Source organism: Catharus ustulatus, chromosome 13 (assembly GCF_009819885.2).
Source record: "Catharus ustulatus isolate bCatUst1 chromosome 13, bCatUst1.pri.v2, whole genome shotgun sequence".
Classification (NCBI taxonomy): domain Eukaryota; kingdom Metazoa; phylum Chordata; class Aves; order Passeriformes; family Turdidae; genus Catharus; species Catharus ustulatus.
In genome coordinates, this window is record NC_046233.1 from 4,834,281 (window position 1) to 4,850,273 (window position 15,993).

The window sequence follows — 15,993 nt, forward strand, 5'->3', positions numbered from 1 at the left end:
CCACTTCCTTGCCTCCCTGCAACTTTCCAGGACTCCTTCCCTTCATCCAACTCTCTTTGCCCCAAATATCACCACTCTTACTTTGAGCAGCTCCCCATATGTCAAGTTGTGCCTCAACTACAGAGATCTGGAGAACTGCCTTTCAGATGGAATTGAAAATGATCTAATTTCTGAGCACATCTTACTTCTTCCTGGTAGAGCTGTTCCACTTTGTAGAAGCAACTATTTTCTGAAGCAAAGTCAGAACAATGCCATGCAAATATTCTCTCCCTTGTGTTACACCAAGTCACTCCTGCCCCTACCAGGCTCAAACAACACTATGCAAGGCAAAACAGAGCAGCTTCTGCAGAAAAAGACACCTCACAAAGTTTATTAGTTTATTAGTTTGGGCACTCCCAAGGACAGTGGACACTTTCAATCCTGTGTCTTGAGTCACAGTCAGGACTGGAACTCAGAACTTCTATGTGCTGAGTGGACAAAGCTGGGGCAGGGGGATGTCATACTACCTGCTCTTCCTCATTTCTGTAGGAGCACACCTGCCCTGGGCATGTCACTCTGAGGAGGATTTAGCAACAGCTCCCCTGGACCCGACACCCAGCTCTTGGTGGGACACGTTCAGCAGCCAACTCAGGCATTCCCAAACTCCAGGCCAATGCTCACCAGCTCCTCTGAAGCCACCCCTGAGTTCTTTAAGGAACACAGACACCCACCTCATGGGTTTTTTTAAATTCCACTAGGCAACAGAACACATAAAAATGAGATGACGCAAGGCTAAGCCAAAGTTCTCCTGATGAACATAGCCCCGAGTGTCCAACAGGATGTGACAGGTGGAGGGGCAGGCGAGCCCAGCCGAGGATGAGGTCACAAAATGAGCAGTTTGCACAGCACACTAATAATCTTAAATTCCAAACTCATTATGCACGAGCCTAACAAACAAAGGAGCAGCTTAGCAGATTTACAATGTACCTTCTCCAAGGGTGGAATAATTATTTATCTGATCACAACCTTTGTGATACATCAGCAATAAATAAATAAATGATCCCAGCAACTCCTGTGAACCATGCCTGTGGTTTCACTAGACAGACTGACAGCTGGAATGTGCCTTTAGCTGGCTGAGCTTGGGCAGAGTTGTAAATATTTGCTACAAATAAAATAAAGCTTGCTAGACTGAGCAGAAACCCAAACACAGCAGTTAATGGCATCCAGGGGACACAGTGCAAGAGACCCTGAACTCCTTCCAGCTTCCAGTGAACAGCCCCTAGGGTTTTTTTCCCCCTTTGCTTTTCTCTAAGATCATTCCCTCCTGCATGTGTACACATGTCAATACCATTCTGATTTCATTCTCTCAGGTTGCAACTTTTATCCAGGTTGAAGTTCACGAACATTATAGGAAGGGTTTGTATTCCTAATTTGGCTTTACAGCTGCATATTACCATGCAGTTACACATCCAGAAAAAGCATTTCCAAAGTCATACTTTATACAAGCTCTCTCCTTTATTTAGCCAAAAACCCAAAGAATCCTGAAAGGAAATAGTACATGTGCACAGAACATGCTCAGCTAGGCTCTCCCACTCAGATCTCTCAGATCTTTTTCCACTTCTGTGGCATTATTCCGACCTCCCATTCTGAATCTCCAGAACCACATGTTCCCCTTGCCCATATTCCCAATTTCTCACCATCTGACAGCTTCCAAAGTCTGCTCCCATCTTCTCAGCCTGAAACAGTACCTCCAGCCCAAGTGTTCTAGCTGGCACCTTCTCCTCCAGAAAGGATCCCAGTAGTTTCTGGTTTATGTGTTTATATGTTACAACAGGATGGCTGGCAGGAAGATCAGCAACAATCATTGATTGCTTCAGTTTCCATCCTATAAAGTATCCTTCACTTGGGATACTCTGCTTGCTCCCATTTCTTGTTACTTTTTTCCCACCTCCAGACCCCAATTCCCCTGCCCTACTCATTCCTCCAGCAGTTTGTTACATATTTACAAAGGAAGGAGACAGTATCTCAGCATCTGGTTACAAGGGAACTTTAACGATATACTATGTTATCATCCGACTGCTTTAAACACTTTAAAACTGGCAAGACTCCAGCAACTAAATATCCCAGATTATCAACATCTTTCCAGGAACCCAAAATCCCAATATTCACCTAGATTTTCTCAGAATTCACCCCAAATAAATTCTTTAATGTAACACTAGGCCACACCAGGCACATAATCCTTGCACACACAGATGGCTTTTGTAGGTTTGAACAGAAGAGACATCCTTCCAACTCTCCAAAACTTCAGAAACAGCCTCTGAGAAGAGCAGACCCCCAACACGCTCTCCCCAGCCACACCAGCCCCAAGAGCAGGTTCAGGTGGCTCTATGCCCATTTTGTGCCAGAAGAGCAGCACAAAGGAAGGTGCAACGTACCTGTGAATCTAGATCAGTGTTTTTTGGGGAGAAGTTGAGGAGAATGAATCCAAGTCTTCCCAGAGGTGGCAGCTGCAGCATCGTCTCCAATGCAGCTGTCTCCCTGAGCTGTAATATCCCTATGAAATACCAACTGCAGGACTGGGCTCCAGCCACCTCCAGCACCTGAGGTGCTCTAGAGTAGGAGAAAAAGGGTCTGAAAAAAAGGCACTTATTTGTTCTTGATGCTCATTTCTGCAAGGAACACAGAATTCATAAACCCCACATCTGCAAATGTATGCCTGCCTGCATTGTAAAGGAATAATCTTCATGGGAACGGATTTAAAAAAAAACTTGTTTACGGTTAGAGGCTGCTAATTACAACATTAAAATACTAGCCCGAACCCCACATTACACTTGCATTCTGTTTTACATAGCAGTATACGTAACAATCATCACAGCAAGCTGCTCTGTTGGCTCATGCTGGAAGAAGTAATTATATATCACAGCAACACAATTTTGCCCTTCAACCTGCCAGTCCAGTCCATGCAGCAGCTGCGAGCAGCAGGTCAGGGTGGGGGGAGCCTACTGAGTATTTCTACATAATCACTTACCACTGAAGAAAAAAAAGCTAAAAACCACCAGCCCCTGGCTTGCATGCTTGGCAGAAAGCTGCTAACACAAACATCACAGCAGCCCTTGCAGCAGGGATGTTACCAGAAAAAATGAGCTCGATCCAAAGGCACTATTAGTACTGAAGTATATTAGCTGTGAGTTGTAGTGCCAGCCTTCCTTAGTAATTGTCACCATTTTTGTGCTTGTACCAGGGATACCCACACCACCCTGCTTCACCTGGACACTACCACGACCTCTCTGAAATACTCTCAAGTGAAGCCCACAAGCAACAGTGACTAAGGCCTATGCCAGCCACAAGCTGAATTTCTGGGCAAAGACACTGAGACAGAGCCTTTCAAATTGCACCCCAAAACTGTTAATGCTCACCCACAGCAAGCAGAGCCATGGGGTGCCTAACATTAAAACTGCACTTAACTCCTGCCTCACATGCACTGGAGTCCATCTTCCAAGATTTTGGCTCCAGTGAACCTGAGTATTTCAATCTTGACACTCAAAGCAGCACCAGGCTCTTCACAGCTGTTGCAGATAAAGCAATGGCATGGTTATATTGTGAATATGCAATAAAATACATTTTCCTGTAATGTTTTTTTCTCCAGGATGAAATTGAGTGTAAAACTACACACAATCCACTAGTTGTGCTGTTACTGTTTAACTAGAGATAATTAAAAATAAATCATCACAGTTCTTGTATAATATGATAGTGATGCAACAGTTAACTGTCCAGCAAAATCTGCCATGCCAGGCTGCTTCATCATGTTTTGTTCCAGAAAAAAATTGTACTAAAAGACAGTGAATTTTTCCAAACAAAAATGTTACAGCCTGTGTATTTCAAAAACTTTTAAAATCCAAAATAGAATGAGACAGACAATAATGGCCAAGAGCCTGACCAGCTTAATGGAAGTTGGACTCTCATTTTGTTCCCAACACTGAAACAGCAGATTGTTCACAGAAGACAATTAACAGCCAACACAAAATTTCAATTTTTTTTAGCAGAAAAGTAAACAGAGAATTACTCCTGTTTCATTTTCAAAGTCTTAAAGCATGCTGCTTTTAAAAGCAGACGTAGAAACAGGATAGCATCATTAAGTGTCAGAACAGGTTTCTCCTGCACCCTCATTTTTAAGCAGCTGTACTGATTTCTTCCCAATCAACTTTTAATCAGAGAACATGGTTAAGAGGCTGAATTAGCTTGTAAAATAGCACATCTGCAAGTCTCCTCTGCTCTTGCTTTGCAGTTTTCTTCTAGATCCTGACCAGACTGTACAGCAGGAATTAGTCATGCTGCCTACCACGGTTCTGGAAAGGACCTCTGATACATTGCCCTGAGTGCCAAATAAAAACACACACAGTGCACAGGAGGCTCTGCAATGACTTGTTAATGACAATGGCTAGGTTCACAGCAGCCACATAAATTCTAGGCAGAAGCTTGTGAAATGACCTCCACTCTATGTCGGGAAATGAGCAGTACCAGGGGCAGCACAGCTCTCCATCAGCAGAGAGCTTATTTTCAGCCTTTTAAGAGACAGAATATATTGATTCAAATTATCACCTGGAATCTGTAAACCAACAGCAGCCAGCTAGGGAAGCTTCCTGCTCACCAGAAAAGGATGGATTTATTTCAAGCAGAATGCATGTGTACTTACACACAACTAACACAGCCAGCAGTCTGATAAATAAAAAGCAAACACATGTGCTTGCTAAAAGATGCACAGTCAGTGCAGCCAGCTCAGCCTCAAAATATCTGTGCCCTCTCTGATCAGCTTGGCAGCCACACAAAACCCTCCCGAGGAAAGCAGGCCAGGGAAGCAAAAAGGTGACGCTCAATAGTTCGTATCAAAGCAAATGCTGAACTGAATTTCATGGGCTATTTCTGTTTCCTTGCTAAATAGCAAAGGCCTACTGCAAATAACAGAGTGAGAGTTTTGCAGGAGAGAAAAGGTCACTCAGGATCTCTCACCATGGAAAATGCTGTGCTGCAGACAGGGAGCAGCACCAGCTCCCTGTGTAAAGAAAAATACGGAAATACCACTTATTGTGTCCACATGTTTATACAACAGACACTCCAACAGCAGCCTTTCCTTTCAAGACTGTTTTCAAAAATAAAAAAAGTACAAAAAGATGTGGTGAGGGTTTCCTTCCCAGTGCAGCGAATTTGAGGTGCAGAATAAACATGGAATTATTGACTCACTCACAAAAATGTTACCAGAGAGATTTCAGAGACATACTTCTGGCTGAGCTCTACTCCCACTGACGTTGGTTCAGACTTTTACCACTGATTTCAGGCAGTGCTGGCCTACGTAGCACTTCCAGCTCAGCTATTATTACCTTTTAGTTTAAAATATGTAATGTTCCTCTGTAACAGACGGAAAAATATTTCAGGAACTTTTTAAATCTGTTCCTCCAAGATACATTTTTTTATTTTTTTTTAATCACACTGAGACACGGTTCCTGGATGCAAGAACATGTGACCTGTTCTAAATAAAGGATATTTTCCACTTCTTGCACAACTGGAACAGATATAAGCAGTAGCTTGAACAAACTGCATTGCAGAACCCAACCAGAATATAAAACACTTGAATAAGATCCATAAATAGCAGTAATATGAAAAGACTACCTCCAATAAGGCACAAACTCAATGTTAAGCCTAATGTAATCAAGTTCAAATTCAATCACGCTGCAAAGTTCATTTACAAAATTAAATTTGATCATCTGCAGGCTAAGGCACTAGGGCACTTTAGAAGAGTCCTCTTTGGCTCCAGAGTAAGTACACATTTCAAAAATGTGTGTCTATTTGGAAAAATTAATATTTCGTCAACAATCCCTGTGTATTAAAAGGGAAGCTTTAATTAAATCAAGACTTCAGCGTTGAGCACCAGATAAGATGAAAAAACCAAAAAGGAATGTTTTACAGAGGATCCTAACTGGAGAGAGATGAGGCACCAACTGATATAAGTAAAATATTGAAGGTCTGCACAAAGGAAAAGGTCTTTGGACAGCAGGAATTATGAGAATTTTATAAAGACATTACTGCTTTAATAATGACAAACTCTACATCTCAATGTTATTGCTCATAAAACAAAAATAAACTTCCTAAGAAACTATCATGCAAATTAAATGCATTTCCTAATATTTTCTTCCACTAAAAATACTTCAGTAACTGCATCATTCAGGTGCTTTTTAACCAGTCTGAAAATATAGGCAACAAAAAAAGGGCACAAACAGCAGTAATTTATCTGCAGGTTTTATTAAGAGCATGGCAGTAAATTACAACAGCTGACAATAATTTGCTGGTGCTTGCGATGTCGCACAGAACATCCAAACTGGAACACATTGCAGACAACAAAAAAATACAGAGAAAATCAATTTAATACAGAAAAATTTGCTGCATTTGCCACATCTGGGTTGGTTCAGAGTGGTCTGTGCAATAGCAGGCTGCACAGCCTTTACCTCCAGGTATCAGTTTGACATCCAAAACAATGCCAAATGATTTAAAGAATCCACATTAGAGAGAGATGTAACTCAAGCCTCCAGTGCCCTGCTGACTGCACACAGACACGTCAGGATCTGTGTTTACTTTTGGTAATAAAACTCCATCGATTTCATTGTACGCTGCTTGTACCAGGAAACAAACCTTATTTGCTTGTTCATTACATAAACACATACATATTTAAGTGTATGTACTTGTAGATTAAAATTATTATACTTTGTGAATATGGCAGGACAGAAAATATGAGTATGAGGGGGCAAAAATAGATCTCATTGTCTTACTGGGTTGCCTAAAGCCCATTTTCCTCCCACAGAGAAAAGTGACTCTGGAGAAACCAAAGCAACTGAAACACCATCTCAGTTTTCAAAGACATTTGACCATGGCAAATTCCAGAGATCCCATGAATGTAGGTATTGCTTCGCCCAAGGATCCAACTTCTCATGAGTCGGGAGGGTTTGGGAAGCATGGGTTTGACTGATCTATCTCAGCCCCATGTATCCTCTCCACCCCCTGTGATTAAAGCTTTTGCTGGGCTTACATTTTAACTTGGCCTCTAGCATTCAATTGTGGCTTGGCCTAAGTTAGTACAGTATTTACTGCAAAAAGCTTTTATTATTGGACCCCTTGCGGCTTTGGATTGCAGACTTGAGTTATGAAACAGGGATGGAGTAACTGCGAGGGCACACTGGAGAGGAGAAATCTTTAACTGGATGTCACATATTGGAAAACAAGCAATCTGGGAGGAAGCAAATAGGAGAGGTTCAGAGAGAAGGACAACAGAACCAGCAGGGCTGAGTTAAACTGGTCAACAAAACTGTTTCTTGTTGGTTCAGAGCACTGACATCCTTACCTATTTCTGAGCAGGATGAAATTTTCTCTGTACTCACAATTTCAGCTTGCTATGAGTAAGCCAAGGATGCTTCTCAACTCTTATGGTTAAAAAGATCAGAGAAAGCCCTGAATGTTGCTAGGAAATCAGCAGTTCTCACCAGGGAAAAGAGCAGATTGCTGTTTAGACTCAGCTCCTCACATCAGCTCTGGTTTGCCTGCTCCCCAGGCACCCTTCCAGAGCCAGCCTGCGGAGAGGGTAAGAAAGCAATTCCCATGGCCACAGTCCCACAACTACACCACGCTGACCTGCTGCTATTCCACTCACTGCTATGCAATTACTCCTGATTTACATCCACAAGAGAAAGCAGCAGGGTGATGCTGATACCTTCAATAATCATCAGTCAGACTGGTTCCAGGCCTGAGCAAAGCTGAAGGACTACAGAAGTCCTCTGAGATATGATCATGAAACAAACAGGTTTGTGAGCAACTTCTGCCTCCTGTTATCGTCAAGTTTTATCAGCCTGGCTCCAGGGACAGGTTTATATGGACCTGGCAGGGCCCCTGACTCCTTTGCATCTCCATCTCCCACAATACCAGGAAGACAGCAGAGATTCTGCCTGGAGGTACGAGCTGTACGTGAGCTGGGCAGGTTCCACACTGAGGTTAACATGTCTGTTCACTATCTGCCAGAAAAACCATGGATTGTTAGTCCACCCTCGGGGCTCCCTCTTCTCACACACACGGGTACATGTGGAGGGACACGAGGTAGACTGGGATGAGCTGGTCACTCCTCCAAAAAGCTGTCCTGGAAACATCAGGGCAGATGTTGGTCTGAGGCAGCACCAGGATGTCAGGATGGCAGACCCCTTTAAACCCAAAGGATGGGCAGTGCTGTCTCTGCAGGAATATCAGGTGAGGATGAACTGGGGAAATTCACTCCAGGGAAGTTTGAAATGACAACATTTATAAGACAGTAAAATACTCCAGTGCTTCATTAGAGAGTTTATTCACTTCTTCCTGAGAGAAGTGAACAATGCAAGGCTGCATTTGGGTCCCACAGCATCAAGTCACAGGAATTAAAAGCAGTCGCAGCATCTGTGCAATGTCAAATGCAGACCTGCCACCTAAGCTCCAGTGCAGACCTGCTATCCACGCTCACACCAGGAATGCACAAACTGCTGACTCCAGAGAGGACAACCACAAAGGGACAACTCCTGCACACCAGTTAGGACACGCAGCTGGTACAAACAGGGCCACTGGGCCACAGCACAGCAGCCACGACTGCTGCACTCCACTGGCAGCACAAGCACTAAACCCAAAGCTCTGCGTGTCTCTCAGCTGCCTCCATCACAGCTGGAGCCATCAGTGCTGGTGAACCCCATCTGCTCTGCATATTAGCCTGGCTCTCAGACAATTACCTGGGTAATGGCAATTTCCCTGCATGACCTTAGGGAGCAAAGGAGTTCTGGCAAGTTCAGTTTGGTTGGATGGCCTGTCAGGCTGGACATCACCACCACTACCTGCACCATTTCTGAGCTGTACCAGGGCCTCAGTGTGATGCAGGATTGCCATGAATACAGGCCACAGGAGGCGGCCCCACATCTGTCACCCCTTGTGACAGTAACAGAATTTTTAACACCTTTTACTACAAACCTTCAGTGTTTCTGCAACATTCAGAAAATGATCAAAAAGTCATTTATTTACTTTGAAGTTTGTCTGACAGGCTGTACAATCCAAACTCATTCTAGCACTTTTTTCTTTACAGTATTTACACTCTCATTTATTTTTCCACTACACACAGGCGTACGAAGAGCAGCGTTCAAAACTAAAATGTGATTATAGAGACAGGCAAACAACAGACACAGCAATGACCTTACACTCAGCAGAGAGCTGCTAAGGAGAGTGTTAAGGTGAAATGGAAGGAAGGCTCCTTGAATGAAAAACAGGGGGACAAACGTGCCATAGCTGACAAGGTGGATGCTCAAGGCACGGGAGAGCACTGACTTTCTTTTTCCAGCAGTAGGACGGACAGCGGGTCGCTCACAGCCCATAAGGAGGGAAATACACACAGAGACCGCCTCATTTCCCTTTGCACAGCGTATCTACGCGATGCAGCCGCTCCAGATAAGCCAACAGAGGCTAGTTCAGGGAAAAACCACTCTAAGAAGAAAGCGACCTACCTAGCAAAAGTTTCCAATGCCCAAGCAACTGCAAGTAACAAACGCGCTCTCAGGCTCAATAAAACCACACAAAACGAATAAATAAATAAATACCCCCCCATACCAAAAAAAAAGAAAAAACCTTGAACAAGAGCCAAACAACCAAGCACAACCTCAGGTGCTACGAGACCCTCCGGGGGGAGGTCGGGGGGTCTCGGGCGCAGCGCTCCCCGGGGCAGGAGCGGCCCCGGCCTCGCCCCCGCTGCCGGCGGGGCTGCCCCGGGTGACAGCCGGGCCCGCACGGCCAACAATGCCCTTTACATAACGCGGGCCCGGCCCGCCCTCCGCCAACAACGCCGCTATTATGGCTCGGAGCGCTCGGCTGCGCAGCTCCGGCCGCGGGGATGCTCCGCGCCCCCACCTGCTCTTCAGGGGCTGGCTCTTCAGCTCGTAGTACGTCTTGGGCTCCTCGTGGAACTCCTCGCCCACCTCGAAGTCCGGCACGATCCCCGACTCCGCCTGCATCGTCGCCGCGGCCGCTGCGAGAGGGAGAGACGGGAGGTTACGGCTGCGGCGCCGAGCGAGCCCCGGCGCGCCGCCCGCCCCGCTCCGCTCCGCTCCGCCGGCTGGGCTCACACACGGCGCCGCCCGCCCCGCCTGGGACTTGTAGTCCGCCCCGGGGCCGGCCCGGCCGCCTCCGCCCGCCGCGCACTACAAGTCCCGCCGCGCCGCGCCGGGAGGGCAGGGCCGGGCCGGGCCGGGCCGGGCTGTCAGCCGGAGCGCGGGGCCGCCCCGTCCATCCCGCCCCGTTCCCATTCCCGGCCCATTCGCGCTCCCGGCGCCACCTGCCGCCCCCTCCCTGCGCCGCCCCGCCCCGCCGTGACGTCACGCGCGGCACCTGTGCCGTCAGAGCCGTGTGACGTCACGCGTGGTACCTGTGTCGTCAGAACCGTGTGACGTCACACCGCCTGCACTCCTCCGCGGCTGCAGGGCTCGGCGCATCCCTGAGATCGCGGAACCGTGCTCTGCTGCGAGGGGATCTCTAAAGCACATCTCCTTCACCCCCTGCCACACCAGGGACTCCTTCCGCCTTCCCAGGGTGATCCGAGCGCTGTCCAGCCTGTCCTGGGACACTGCCAGGGATGCAGGGACAGCCACAGCTTCTCTGTGCCAGTGCCTCACCAACCTCACCGCAAAGAATTTCTTCCTCTTATACAATCTAAACCCGCTCTTAGTTTGAATCTGTTCTCCTCTGTCCTGTTGCTACAGGCTCTTGTAAGATTTCCCTCTGTTTTTCTTGTGGGATCCCTTCAGGTCCTGGAAGGGACCAGCACCAAGGGCTCCTCATCTCCCCTTGGGAGCATCCAGCACAGGCAGCATGTTCCAACATTCCTGTACTGCAAACAACATTCCTGTACTGCTGTAGACCCAGGAATGAGCCTTGCCAGGAGAGGTGTGATGGGTTTGAATACCCACAGCAGAGATCAAGTGATGATAGAGCATGGCACATTTATTGTCACTTACTATGACAGGTACAAAAGCAATGAGTCTTTGCATCCAGGTACAAGAATTGACAGCTCTAAGTGGCTTCCTTTGAACTTTATCTGCCTTTATAAATAATCAAAAGCTCATAAACATGGCCAAGCAAGGTTCAGTGACATGGAACATTTGATGCCAGCTGGGCTTCAGTTATTTCCAGCAGAAATGTTTTAATGCCACCTCATCTTCCAGTTTGCTCCTGGCGTGTTTGAGCAGATAATCTCAGAACATGGAGGGGGGAAGAGCCTCTGCCACACACCATGGTACCCACACAGGTGCCAGCCCCAGGGAGAGCCAAGGAGGGAGGAGTGGGCACGGGAGGATTGGATGGTGTCAGGGATCAGAGATGTCCTGTGCCTGCTCAGCCCTGTGGGTGATGGTGCTTCCTTGGGTTCAAACACCCTGCAGGTGGAGGGTCCCATTCAGAACTTGTTCAATGACCCTGCTTGGAAAATGGATTTCAGGAATGTGCTCACCAGGGGTCTTTGTCAGCACAGTCTGTGACTCAGGACATCTCTAATCTCCCTTTGCAACACAGAGGGCAAGAAATCTTCCTCAGCTCTGTCCTGTCCCCTTGCCTGCTGTGACATTAGGATGACAGGACCGCCCTCAGTGCAGAAATTCCACAGATAATTTCATTCACTGCATTTTCACAGAGCTTTGACCTCAATGAAGTCATAGCACAACTCAGAGGCCTGGGACATTTGAGGATGATGTTGACAACATGTTTAATAATTCTGGTACCATCATATCGAGCTAAAATCACATCACTCCTGTCGTGCCAGTAACTCTAACACACCAAATAAATCAGAAAAAGTGTCTTTTCCATACATCCTTTTCCTCCATCACAACTGCCAGAGCTGCTCAGTGCTCACACCTGGGCAGCCAGGCCTCCTGCTCAGTTCAGGCAATGTGAGACTTCATTTGAAAATAAATCCAAGAATTTTGCTTCAGAAATTTAAGTTTCAGATTATTATGCAGCTGCCAAACTTTAAGCAATGACTTAATAGCAAGAGTAATTACTTTAATGAATCAGATACAACAAATTGGATAATGCCCTGAAGAATGTTCTTTTGAGCCCACATTGGCAGATGGCTGGGATGGCTCGACAGAGGAGTAGGCTTGCTAACGGTGCTTTGGGAAAAAATAAAAAAAAAGGTAACCAACAAACAATGAAAAACAACTTAGAATAAAGTCACTGCTAAGCTACATTTACAGCCTGAGCCTCTGTGGGTTAGGGGGTGTTGCTGAGGAACTGTGTTTTCACAAGTGAGGAATCACTCCATGATTTGATGAAGGCAGTAAACAGCAGGACTCATCTCTTTGCAATGATTTCGCTTCTATTTTTCCAGGTGTAAAAATGAGATATTATTTTCTGCTGTTCAAAATGTGCTCTGTTTTAATTATAGCACTAGTTCTAAAGAGCAAAGATCTTTTATGCAAATACATATCCCAGGCAATGCTGCTTCACTTGAGTTACCGCAGCTTCAGCAGGAGCTGCATGTGCAGCTCCCAGGGAGAAAGGAATCTGGTTTACTTCTCATCAGACCATGAACCTTTTGTTTCTGCCTTGCAACCTCTGAGCAATGTGAAGTTTTATCTGGTGTTCAGTTCAAGGCAATTTCTCATTGCACCTGGGCTAACTGGGACCTTGACACTGCTTTGCTGAGTCATACAAAGTGTTCTATTCATAATAGACGTCATCCATGTTTGTAATATTTTAGAGTCATCTTTCAGGGTGAAAGAACAATACTTCCACTGTGCCTAGGCAGGATACTAATTCGTAAGCATGCCCCAAAACAAAAATGGTACTTAAAAATTATGCCAATATTGCAATTAAATTTCTACAAAGAAAATTAAATTAACCCCAAAACACTTGTCAGGTAAAATTTAAGATGAAGTTGTTATTGTGTTGCTGCAGGGTTCAGATTTCTGTAAAGTTACTCTCTATAGCTGGAATTCTGTACAGTTCTGTTGATTGTTTTCCAGTTCTGAAAGTCAAACTGCTTTAGTGAGGTGAGCAAGAACACTTATCTAGTTTAGCAGAGTGAAAAACAAAACATGGAAGGGTCATTTGAAAACCATCAAATCAGTGGCAGAACATGAACTTCAATCCAGTGTTCACATCTTGGACATAACCCTACTAAGACTCTTACTGGAAGTATTTCTGTAGAACTGTCACTGCAAAAAGGACAATGGCCTAGAAGCAAGAACCAAACTCTCTCTAGGAGGTAAAGTCAGGTTTTCATAAATGACCTTGTATTCAGATTTAGGGCTCGCTGGGAATGCTCAGCTTGGTTTTCTATTGCTTGAAAGCAAGTCCTTGCTAAGTCCTTTCCAGAGCTGGGAATTAACCCAGCAGAAAGGCAGTCTCAGTGTTTATGTGACAATTCTGTCTCATTTTCCACCCAACATAACCCCCTCAAAAGCCAAGAGCAGTTGTGTCTGGGCTCCCCAGTGCTGTGTAGACAACAGGTCAGCATTGTTCAGTTATTTTTCAAATGATGGGTCTGATTTTTCTAAAGCCGTTAAAATGTGTTCAGCTTATTGAGCAAATTCTGCTTTTCAGAGTGGATTCTTATCAAGACTGAGAAAGCAGCACGAAGGTTCAGGAGACTGAAGGACTTTGGTTGTGCAGCTCCTCAGAAAGGTTTATCAGGAGACACAGCTCTTCCTCATTCTGAACCAATATTTCCTGTGATTTCAGCAATGATTTTCAGATACCACAGGGTACAAAATTTAATGTGCAGCAAGCACATTGAATAGAGCTGCTACTTTCCCCCCCCCATTACTCTTTACAATTCCCTTATTTGTAATATCCTCGCTTATAATTCTCATAATTTGTATTTTTCTTCTTCTTGCCTGCAAGTACCATTTAAAATGATTCTCCCATCAGTAATGTTACTCCAACCACAGTCTGGGGATCTCTAGTTGACAGCAGGGAGCAACAACATAGATTGATATCTCTATAAGTAGGCAAAAAATTGACACACAACTCAGCAGAGTTCCCAGTTTGCAAGAATTCCCCCGCATCAACTATTTGTGCATTCATGGGAAGAGGAAAGGAAGCAGTCAATGCTGCTATTCAAAATAAAAAATAAACAGACATGTGATTTAATTTTGAAGAAAGTTCCCAGACTTTTGCATTCATACTCTGCATTGTACGCTGCGAAATTCGTGAAGAGAATGCAATTTACCCCTGCAGACTAAAAGACAAGTTGTTGTTATTGGTCTTTATCTCCCTACAAGGCAGAAGACTTGGTAAGAGCTTTCAGCATTAAGTATGAAAGAAAGGGGGCATTTAAGTGAGAGTTTCCAGTAGCCATGGAGAGATTTTGTAGAATCTCACAGGAACATCCCTGTCCCATTTCTTGGCTCCACCAAGCACACATAATTCCGTGAAAATCTCCCATCTCCAGTGTCTCATTTCTTGTCCCAGTTCCTTTTTCTCCAGCCACACTGGAGACCCCCAGCCTGTCATCCATTTCTTTCCTTCCCCAGCTGCCATCCCATCTCTTTGCCCAGGCAAGGCAAATTTTCCCTCTTTTGGACTTCAGCTCCCTCCATCTCCCAGTGATACCCACACACTTTTATTTAATCACAGTTTCTGCCTATCCTGCGTGCTGCTTGAGCTTTCATTCCAATAAGGTGCAGTTTTCACCCTTTCTGCTTTCAAATCAAGGCTTTCCTTTTCCCCACTCAGGAAAAGAAACCAAACAATCTCCTCTCAGCTCCCTACAGACAGGACCTCAGAAGTGTAACAGATGGGAAATCCTACTTCCATTTAGGGTGAAAAATGCCTGAGAGGGATGAAACTCGTGGAAATTTAACTGCTGCTTTGCTGTGCATGTACCAGGTACAGTTTTGCAAAGAATTATCGTTTAGCCTGATTGTCACAAGAGCAGCACGTGATATATTTGTAACATACATGAAGACCAGCAGCCACATACAGCAGGAAAACTTATCCAAGCTTTGTCAGTTTTCATGGAGGGCTTTGCTAGACAGCCAGATACAAACAGATGTTTTGAGAAGGAATCCAAAAATCATTTTATGAGGGAGAACAACAGGCCAGCTACCCCACATCTCAGCAGGACAGCCTTGCTCTCCACAGCCTGCCCCATGCAAGATGCTATTGCCAGGTCTAATAATTTCCCTGCAAAGTTTGCATTTGCTTCTCTTAGAAAAAAATTTGGAGCTCTCAGGTTGAAAATGGGGCCCCTTGTTACATGAATACACCAAGAGAAATAAGGAGAATTTGTATTTTAAAATATAGCTTCTAAGAATGTGTCATCAGTTTGGAACAAAGTCTGAAACCCTGTCAGGCCCAGGGTGGTTTTATCAGCAGAACTGAAGGAGATTAATTCTGCAGCTGGGGCTCCCGAATGAATTATGTTACTGTAATGAATCATTCACTAATTCCTAGTCCTCCCTTTCTTCATCTCTGCTGTGTTTGGATAGGTAACGGAAGAGCTGAAGGGGGAACTGGACAATGTCTCTTGTTCAGTATCCTTGTTTTGATTTTCACGTGTTCCTCTTTCCAGATGCTAACTCATGACACTGGTTAGCAACAGCAGTGGTGGAGCAAACAGAAGCTGGAAGAGCAATGTCATTCTGACTTGGCTGTAGGGGAGAAAAAAAAAAAAAACCTAGACTGGGATTAAGTCATTGCCTTTGGTTCTTCATCAAAAGAATTGCCTTCATGATTTCCACGCCAGAGACTGAGCCTGGTGCTCAAGGCAGATGTTCTGGGTTCAGACAGAGGGTGTGGGGGGGTCACAGCTGCCTCTGCAGGGACAACTGGTCAGTCCTCCCTGGTTTGGGGAGGTATTCAGGGACAGGACTGGCAGGATGGAGAGGACAGTCTGGGGGCTCCTGCCTTCAGCCTGGAGAGCAGAATGTGACAGGCTCTGAGCTGGGCTCCCGGCCAGTAACACCCAGCCACCTCGGA

The 15,993-nt window shown here is 45.4% G+C and overlaps 1 protein-coding gene across 2 annotated transcripts in view; it reads right to left on the bottom strand.

Annotated features, from left to right (window-relative positions):
- The window catches only part of MITF (melanocyte inducing transcription factor), a 98,315-nt gene extending 88,202 nt beyond the window's left edge, over positions 1-10,113 (bottom strand). For both annotated transcript variants that reach the window (XM_033071544.1, XM_033071543.2), the window contains exon 1: positions 9,928-10,113. In XM_033071544.1, coding sequence (XP_032927435.1) covers positions 9,928-10,031 — 104 coding nt within the window. In that variant the 5' untranslated portion in view covers positions 10,032-10,113. The remainder of the gene's footprint in view (positions 1-9,927) is intronic.
- Positions 10,114-15,993: the final 5,880 nt, after the last annotated feature.